The sequence below is a fragment of the Salvelinus sp. IW2-2015 genome, unplaced genomic scaffold, assembly GCF_002910315.2.
Source record: "Salvelinus sp. IW2-2015 unplaced genomic scaffold, ASM291031v2 Un_scaffold1418, whole genome shotgun sequence".
Lineage (NCBI taxonomy): Eukaryota > Metazoa > Chordata > Actinopteri > Salmoniformes > Salmonidae > Salvelinus > Salvelinus sp. IW2-2015.
The window spans coordinates 177,745-188,243 of record NW_019942894.1 but is presented as its reverse complement, the minus strand read 5'-3'; the positions used below and the strand labels follow the sequence as shown (position 1 = coordinate 188,243).

Sequence of the window (10,499 nt, the reverse complement as noted above, 5' to 3'; positions counted from 1 at the left end):
GGTCCTACATTCAGCAGAGTTAACCTCACGGTCCTACATTCAGCAGAGTTAACCTCACGGTACTACATTCAGCAGGGTTAACCTCACAGTCCTACATTCAGCAGAGTTAACCTCACGGTCCTACATTCAGCAGAGTTAACCTCTGAGTTTTTTTTGTGAACGCAGTCACTTCCGCAAGGAAGAGAGGCGAGAATGACCAGCTGGCGGACGAGTGGCTCCCTTTACGGACGAGAGGGACCTCATTCGCCACTTGACCTGTCTGTCTCCAACAGACGCTGTGTGATTGCATACTTCGAGCTTGTGACTCGTCCTAAGGCGTATCCCATAAAGAGATACCTCGAAAACGTGTATTAGAAATAGAATCACAAGAGATAAAACAGAGAAGATTCCTTCACCTGTGTTGTTGGGTATTCTGTCTTTGCCATAGGTATCATACGCCTCTCGTTTACTCCCTGTAAAGATAAGGAGACGTAATCTGACTGTTGTTAAACACGAAGTCCACAGAACAGTGGAGAAGGGGTAATAATTACGTTAATTACAGGTTTAACCAGGTGGAGGTGTGTCTTACGGTCTGACAGAACTTCATAGGCCTCAGCCAGCTCCTTAAACTTCCCCTCCGCCTCCTCCTTGTTGTCTGGGTTCTTGTCCGGATGCCATCGCAGAGCCTGCTTCCTGTACCTTCACACACAAACACAGTGACATATTCAATACCACCAGTGACCATTTTCAATAGCTAAATTGTAGGCCTATAAAGGGGCCTCCAAAAAATGTATTACAGCAGCGTCTTACTTTTGAGATGGCAACGTTTGAAGACAAAACTATTCCCTTTTTGGAGGAGACAGCAAAACAGAGGACAAGCCTAAAACTCTATAGGAAACATATGCAGAAGACTGACAGGACACAACATCTGATGCAGGAGACAAAATCTGAGCATTGGGCTTAAAGAAAGAGAGGATCGTTGGTAACTCAATGCCCCTCCAGGAGACAGACAGAGAGAGAGAGACAGACAGACAGAGAGACAGAGAGAGAGAGAGAGGAGAGAGAGAGAGAGAGACTCTCGCGACCTGCGCCCCACCCTCTGATTGACACCTCTGTCGTACCCTTCCCAATGACAGGGGGTGAAGGGCGGATGCACATGCGGTGACATGGGGTGACGGGGGGGTGGGGGGGGAGACAGGGGAGGTGCCTGAATGAAATGGAGGGACTCTCCATCTGACGGAGAGCTGAGGACGCGTCCTCGGTTCACGCGCTATCTGCCGTTGCGCTGGGCCGTTGGTTGGACCAGGCGAAGTGGGCAGCAACCTAACGCTGAAAGCCTCCTCATTCTCAAATAGTCCCAGTCGGAACACAACTCAAGAGCGCTGGAATACCATCACTCCCAGACTCGGAGACCGAACATTGGTGAGCTTTGACGGAGCGCCCCTTGCAAACAGGACAAGGCCGTCCGCTAGTGTAGCCCCGATGAGAGAGAGAATTCCAGCTAACCCTGGTGTGGAAAACCAACAGGTCTGGTTTTATCTTGAACTCAACTTATTGGTTACGGAGAAACGACGTGTCCTCGAAGCGCTGCTCCTGTGTAAGGGAGCAAGCAGGTTAGATGTACGTAGGCGAGACTCTGAGTATCTCAGGGGTGCTAAGTGCCATCTCCATCACACTTGCGAACAAAACAGGGAGTCGGTGCTAGTCTGAAGGAACGGCGAAGGTTATTCCTCGGCTGCATTAGAGGCAACGAGGAAACCTCTGTTAAAATCCTTGCATGGTCGACTGAACTGAACAGGTCGCCTTGTATGACTAGAGTGAGAGACACGTTGAAAGTAAGCATACGGCATGGAACGAAGCTTCATGGCTCTCTGCGTTGCGTCAATGCCCCTTGATAGCTTCCCTTCGGTTAATCAACATTTTTTCTTCTTGCTCTAGTAAACGCCAGAGCGGGGGGGGAGTCTGCCACCATCCGCTCGCTTGTTAAAATCCTCAAAAAGCTCTGTTGAAATAACGGGTGGTTTTTTATAGCGAACTGCAGTCTGTTTGGTGCCGTGGACAAGACCTCCGTCGGTATGGACATAGCGCTGTGTACGTCACGTTCTCGTGTAGCGAGACTCCAATATAGTTCCGAGTTGACTCTCGCTCCATACATCCCGTGGTGCCGGGACACTCCTTTGGTGGCGTTGGAGAAAAGTTACCGTCACATTTTTTTTTTTTTTTTGTCTGTGCTCTTCGCAAGATCGGTCATGGATGCGACAGATACTTTAAAAAAAAATATCTGTGCAGTTGGAAAGACGGCTTTTTGGGGACAGTGCTTGTTGGCACTGAGGGAAGAGCTGGGGCACGGGGGGGGGGTGTTGTAGTGCAGGTCTCCCTCCCCTGTGTAGCAGATGCATAGAGATGAGTGCTGAACGATGGTTTTTAGAAGCTAACAGAACGTTGCCCTCTTCCTTGATTGTGGAGGGGTAGACAAGGTTCTGACGGTACCTAAGTCTACAGGGCCAAGCCAGAAGTCGAAGGCTTCACCTTCCTTTTTTGCAAATTTCACAACTTTTGTCGCATGGTAAGCTCGTCAGAAGGCCAAACTAATCGTTAGCTCGCGAATAGCCTCTTTCCTTGTCTCGAGAGGCTGGACAAGTTGAGCTCTTTGGTGTGGTTAGCTAGTCCTGCAGCTAGTCTAGCAAGGTATAGCTAAGTCTTTGCGGCAAGGGCCTAACCAAGTCTCGATATGCTAGCCTGTGGCGCTAGCTAACACTGAGACTGACATTCAGCAAGTTAACCTCACGGTCCCTACATTCAGTCAGAAGTTAACCTCATACGGTCCTATCATTCAAGCAGAGTTAACCTCACGGGTAACTACATTCATCACGAGTTAACCTCATGCTCCTAACATTCAGCAGAGTTAACCTCCAACGGTTCCTACAATTTTCAGTCGGTTTTCCCTAACTCATCCCTCCAGTCCTGTCTCAGCAATCTATACTCATCCATTCCTACTTCAGTCGCTTTCATTGTTAACCTCTTCGTCTCTACTTCCTGCTCCGTTTTCCACCTCTCGCGGGCTTACTACATCCTCACAATGTTAATCTGCTTCTTGTCTGTCTCTCTCTGTCGTCCTGAGGGATTGAGTGTCACCCATGGATTCTCCTTTAAGCAATGTCAGATGTTTAACCGTTCCGGTCTACATTAGAGAGTTAACCTCTGTCCTCTGCATATGTTCTAGGAGTTGCGTTCTCTGTTGTGTGTCTCAAAAGGGAATGGTTCCTCACGGTCTCCCAAATCATCTTAGCAAGACGTGCTGTATATTTGAGCAGGCCCTTCGGCACAATGCTATGAAAGGTTATGATTGACTGGACTGTTTGAAAAGAAGGCTCGGATGGATTTCCGGAAAGAGACCACAGAAGGAGAGAATTTAAGAGGGGAGCGCCTATGAGTTTGTAAACTAGACATTCTCGCAGAGTTAACCTCACAGTTCTACATTTCCACAAGAGTTAACCGTCTCAGTCTACATTCACAGAGTAACCTCATCGGCCTACATTCAGCGGTCTCATACATTAGGCTCATAGGTCTACTAATTCAGAGAGTTAACCTCATAGTCCCAATTCAGCAGAGTTAACCTCAGTGGTCCCTCATCAGGAGTTAACCAGTCTAATTCAGTTATAGTATTCTAACGCTCATCTGGTCCTACATTCAGCAGAATTGTTCGCCGAAATACAACGGCTCTCAACTTGGATCCTACATCAGAGTTTAAACAGGCCACTCAGCCAGTTAACCTCAGTTCATTAGGATACCTCATGGCACAGTTCCATAACTCTGGTCCATCTTCGCAGAGTTATCACATACTCAGCCGTAACTAGTACCTACTGCGATAACACGGTCTACATTAGCAGAGTTAACTCAGGTCTACCGCTAACAGGTCCACAGCGATTTACCTCATTCTACATTCAGCAGAGTTAACCTAAGTCCACTCAGCAGAGTTACCTCTACGTCCTAACTCAGTCAGATTTACTCAGGACTACATCAGCATTAACCTCACAGTCTACATTCAGCAGAGTTAACCTCACGTCCTACATTCAGCAGAGTTAACCTCACACGTCCTCACATTCAGCAGAGTTAACCTCAGCGGTCCTACATTAGCGACGTTAACAGCTCACGGTACTAATTCAGCAGAGTATAACTCACAGTCCTACATTCAGCAGGAGTTACCTCAACGTCCCTAAACATCAGTCAGAGTTAACCTCATTGGTCCTCCATTCAGCAGAGTTTAACCTCAGGTCCTCACATCAAGCAGAGTATAACCTCATGGTACTACATTCAGCAGAGTTAACCATCCAGGTACTACATTCAGCAGAGTTAACCTCAATGGTCACATTCAGCAGAGCTTAACCTCGACAGTCCTACATTCAGCAGAGTTTAACCTCACGGTCCTACATTCAGCAGAGTTCAACCTCACGTCCTACATCAGCAGAGTTAACCTCATGGTCCCTACCATTCAGCAGAGTTTAACCTCACGTCCTGACATCAGCAGAGTTAACCTCACAGTCCACATTCAGCAGAGGTTAAACCTCATGGTCCTACATTCAGTGCAGAGGTTACCTCACGGTCCTACATTCAGCAGAGTTACCTCACAGTCCTACAATTTCAGCAGAGTTAACCTCACCGTCCTACATTCGCCGAGTTAACCTCACGGTAAACTACATTCAGCAGGTCACACTCATGGTACTACATTCAGCAGAGTTACCTCACAGTCCCTACATTCAGACAAGTTATACCTCATGGTCCTATCATTCAGCCAGAGTTAACCCTCACGTACTACATTCCGGCCAAGTTAACCCACGGTACTCACATTCAGCAGAGTTACTCATGGTCCTACATTCAAGCAGGTTAACCTCATGTCTCTACATACAGCAGAGTTAGACCTCATGGTTCCTACATTCAGCAGAGTTAACCCTCAACGGCTACTACACTTCAGCAGAGTTAAGCCTCGACGTCCTTATCATTCACAGAGTTAACCTGCATGGTCCTACATCAGCAGGGTTAACTCTCATGGTCTAATCACAAGTTACATGCCACATCAGCAGAGTTTAACCTCCATGGTACTACATTCAGCCAGCATTAACCTCACTGTCCTACATTTCAGCAGAGTTAACCTCAGGTCCTACCATTCAGACAGGTTAAACCTATGGTCCTCACATTCAGCAAGTTAGCTCATGTCCTGACAATTCGCAGAGTTAACCTCATGGTCCTACATTCAGCAGAGTTAGACCTCACGTAGTCCGCTACATCAGCGGATGTCGGGTAACCTCACGGTCCTACATCAGCAAGAGTTAACCTCACGTCCTACATTCAGAGGAGTGTAACCTCACGTCACTTAGCATTCAGCAAGATAACCTCACGTCCTACATTCAGCAGAGTTATCACGTCTAATCAGGAGTACTCTCACAAGTTACATTCAAGCAGAAGGTGTAACCTCACGGTCCTACATTCACCAGAGTTAACCTCAGCGGTCCTACATTCAGCCGAGTTAACCTCACGTCCTACATTCAGCAGAGTTAACCTCACAGTCCTACATTCAGCCAGAGTTGACCTCACCGTCCTACATTCAGCAGAGAACGGTACATATCCTCATGGTCCTACATTCAGCAGAGTTAACCTCCGAAGGTACTAATCAGCAAGTTAGACTCATGGTCCTACAGTCAGGCAGTTAACCTCATGTCCTACATTCAGCAGAGTTGAACCCTCATGGTCACTTTCATCAGCAAGGTACCTCACGGTACTATTCAGCAAGTCTACCCTCACGTGCCACATCAGCAGAGGGTTAAGCCTCATGGTCTACATTCAGCAGTAGTTAACCTCCACGGTACTACATAAGCAGAGTAACCTCACAGTACTACAGTAGCGAGTTTAACCTACCGGTACTTACAGTTCAGCCAGAGTAACCGCTATGGGTCACTAATCGGCAGGGTTAACCTCATGGTCCTTACAATTCAGCAGAGCTTAACCTCCGGTCCCTACATTCAGCAGAGTTAACCTCACGTACACATTCATTAACATGGTCTACGCGAGAGTTACCCTCAGGATCCTACAGTTCAGACAATAACCGGTCAGCAGGTCTGACCATCACAGGTACCGTACTACTTCAGCAGGGTTAACCTCACAGTCCACATTCAGCAGAGTTAACCTCACGGTCCTACATTCAGCAGAGTTAACCTCTGAGTTTTTTTTGTGAACGCAGTCACTTCCGCAAGGAGAGAGGCGAGAATGACCAGCTGGCGGCGAGTGGCTCCTTTACGGACGAAAGGGACCTCATTCGCCACTTGACACTGTCTGTCTCCAACAGACGCTGTTGATTGCATACTTCGAGCTTGTGACTCGTCCTAAAGTGCCGTATCCCATAAAGAGATACCTCGAAAACGTGTATTAGAAATAGAATCACAAGAGATAAAACAGAGAAGATTCCTTCACCTGTGTTGTTGGATTCTGTCTTTGCCAATAGTTCATCAACGCCTCTCGTTTACTCCCTGTAAAGATATGAGACGTAATCTGACTGTTGTTAAACACGAAGTCCACAGAAAGTGGAGAAGGGGTAATATTACGTATTTACAGGTTTAACCAGGTGGAGGTGTGTCCTTACGGTCTGACAGACTTCATAGGCCTCAGCCAGCTCCTTAACTTCCCCTCCCGCCTCCTCCTTGTTGTTGGGTTCTTGTCCGGATGCCATCGCCAGAGCCTGCTTCTGTACCTTCACCACAAACACAGTGACATATTCAATACACACAGTGACCATTTTCAATAGCTAAATTGTAGGCCTATAAAGGGGCCTCCAAAAAATGTATTACCAGCAGCGTCTTACTTTTGAGATGGCAACGTTTGAAGACAAAACTATTCCTTTTTGGAGGAGAACAGAAAACAGAGGACAAGCCTAACCTCTATAGAACATATGCAAGAAGACTGACAGGACACAACATCTGATGCGCAGGAGACAAAATCTGAGGCATTGGGCTTAAAAAACGGAGAGGATCGTTGTACCATATGCCCCCTCCAGAGACAGACAGAGAGAGAGAGACAGACAGACAGAGAGACAGAGAGAGAGAGAGAGGAGAGGAGAGAGAGAGAGACAGAGAGACAGAGAGAGAGAGAGAGAGAGAGAGAGAGGAGAGAGGAGAGAGGAGAGAGAGAGAGAGAGAAGAGAGAAGACAGAGACAGAGAGAGACAGAGAGAGAGAGAGAGAGAGAGAGAGGAGAGAAGAGAGAGAGAGAGAGAGAGAGAGAGAGAGAGGAGAGAGAGAGAGAGAGGGAGAGAGAGAGAGAGAGAGAGAGAGAGAGAGAGAGAGAGACGAGAAGAGGAGAGAGAGAGAGAGAATGAGAGAGAGGAGAGGGAGAGAGAGAGAGAGAGAGAGAGAGAGAGCAGAGAGAGAGAGAGAGAGAGAGGAGAGAAGAGAGAGAGAGAGAGAGAAGAGAGAGAGAGCGAGAGAGAAGAGCAGAGAGAGAGAGGAGAGAGAAGAGAGAGAGACGAGGAGAGAGAGAGAGAGACAGAGACAGAGACAGAGAGACAGAGAGACAGAGAGAGAGAGAGAGAGAGAGAGAGAGAGAGGAAGAGAGAGAGAGAGAGGAGAGAGAGAGAGAGAGAGAGGGAAAGAGAGACGGATGGGATGAATCATCCTATCGAAACGTGAGTCATGAACGGAGACACTCCAAATGGCACACTATTCCCTAGTGCAACTTCCCTGTCTGGCGTTGTCAAAAGTAGTGCACTATGTAGGGAATAGGTGCCATAGGACCTGGCTAAAGTAGTGCACTATGTAGGGAATAGGGTGCCATAGGCTCTGGTCAAAAGTACTGCACTATGTAGGATATAAGAGTGCCATAGGCTCTGCTAAAGTAGTGCACATGTAGGGAATAGGGTATAATTTGGGATACACATGATAATTTATGTCTAAAAGGTTCTGTGTCTGTCCAGTAACTCTATCAGTCTGTGTGGTTGAGCTATCAATAGCTACTGTAAGAAAATACAGATAAACCAGACCAGTCTACTATTTAACCTATACAGATAAACCAGACAGTTCTACTATTTAAACCTATACAGATAAACAGACCAGTCTACTAGTTTACCTATACATGATACGATACCAGACCATCTACTATTTAACATATACAGATAAACCAGACCAGTCTACTATTTAACCTATACATATACAGATAACCAGACCAGTCTACATTTTAACTATACATAAACCAGACCAGTCTACTATTAACTTATACAGATAAACCAGACCAGTCTACTATTTAACCTCTACAGATAAACCAGACCATCTACTATTTAACCGATACAGATAAACCAGACCAGTCTACTATTAACTTATACAGATAAACCAGACCAGTCTACTATTTTACCTATCAGATAAACCAGAACCAGTCTACTATGTAACCTATACAGATAACCAGACAGTCTACTATTTAACCTATAAGCTATACAGATAAACCAGACAGTCTACTATTTAACCTATACAGATAAAACCAGACAGTCTACTATTAACCTATAACTATACACGATAAACCAGACCAGTCTACTATTTAACCATAACTACACCGAATAACCAGACCAGTCTACTATTAACCTATAAATTACAGATAAACCAGACCAGTCTACTATTTAACCTATAACTTACAGATAAACAGACAGTCTTACTATAAATCCTATACAGATAAAACACACCTATCTACTATTTAACTCTATAACATACAGATAAACCAGACCAGTTCCATTTACACCTATACTATAGACTAACCAACCATCTATATTTAACCTATAAGATAAACCAGACCATCACTATTTAACCTATAAATATACAGATAACCAGACCAGTCTTACATTTAACCTAACAGATAAACCAGACCATCTACTATTAACCTATACAGATAAACAGACCAGTCTACTATTAAACCTATAACTACACAGATAAACCAGACCAGTCTACTATTTAACTCGATATCAATATACAGATAAACCAGACCCCAGTCCTCTATTTAACCTATACACTAACACGCCATCACTTTACTATACAGATAAAACCCACAGATCTACTATTTAACCTATTAACAGATAAAAACACACCAGTCTACTATTACTATAATATACATAAAACCAGCCAGTCTACTATAACCTTAAATATACGATAAGACAGCAGTCTATATTTAACTATAACCTATACAGAAAATAAAGCCAGACCACGTTTGTCTACTATCTAACTTCTAAATATAACAGAAGAAACCAGACAGTCTACTTATTTAACCTAAATAGTACAGAAACCAACCAGTTACTATTTAAACCCTATAACTAACAATAAATCCGACCAGTCTACTATCTAACTATAATATACAGATAAACCAACCATCCACTATTAACTATACAATAACCAGACCAATGCTACTTTAACTTACAGATACAACCCAACGCAGCTCTACTTTTAACTTGTACGATAAACCCAGACAGTCTACTATTTTAAACTATAGCCTAAACAGATAACCACACCAGTCTACTATTTAACGCTATACAGTCGATAACCAGACCATGTCCATTACGACTATACAGACCACAGTACTATATAACATATCACAGATAACCAGACCGTCTACTATTCTAAACCTTATATCCATACGATAAAAACCAGACCGTCTACTATTACCTTACAGATAAACCACGACAGTCTTACTATGTAACCTATACTAAGATAACCAGACCTTATGCTAACTTAATACCTATACAGATAACACAACACAGTCTACCTATTAACCTATACAGATAAACCAGACCAAGTCTACTAGTAACCTAAAACTTACAGATAAACAGACCATCTACTATTGAACGATACAAATACAGACCAAGTCTACACTATTAACTACTACAGATAAAACCGCCAGAACCTGTCTACTATTTACTACTACGATACGATAAACCAGACTCGATTGCTACTTATTTAAACCATACTATACAATCCAACCAGATCTATTATTACCATAAAAAAAGACCAGTCTCAGCTATTTACCTATACATACAGATAACCAACCAGTCAGCTATTAACCTATACTATCAGATAACCAGGACCAGTCTACTATTAACCTATAACTAATACACGATAAACCAGACCAGTCTACTATTGACCTTATAACTATACAAAAACCAAGACCAGTCTACTATTTAACCTATAACTATACAGTAAACAACCAGCTACTATGTAACCTATAACTATACAATAAACCAGACCAGTCTACTATTTAACCTATAACTATACAATCCAAAGCCTTACTTAACCTATAACTCAGATAAACGCCATTACTATTTAACCTATACAATACGATAACAGCAGTTACTATTTACCTATACCAGCTAACACCAGACCAGTCTACTATTTACCTATAACTAAAGATTAAACCAAACCGTCTAGTATTTAACCTATAAAATCATACCAGCACATTGTACTTAAGCCTATACACGATAAACCAGAACCAGTCTTACTATTT

The 10,499-nt window shown here is 44.1% G+C and overlaps 1 protein-coding gene across 1 annotated transcript in view; it reads right to left on the bottom strand.

The window, feature by feature from the left end:
- Nucleotides 1-10,499, bottom strand: part of dnajb2 (DnaJ heat shock protein family (Hsp40) member B2) — a 17,665-nt gene that overhangs the window by 1,782 nt on the left and 5,384 nt on the right. Inside the window, exons 3-4 of the mRNA XM_070439116.1 lie at nucleotides 569-678; nucleotides 367-452 (exon numbers count right to left, since the gene is read on the bottom strand). Coding sequence (XP_070295217.1) covers nucleotides 367-452; nucleotides 569-678 — 196 coding nt within the window. The remainder of the gene's footprint in view (nucleotides 1-366; nucleotides 453-568; nucleotides 679-10,499) is intronic.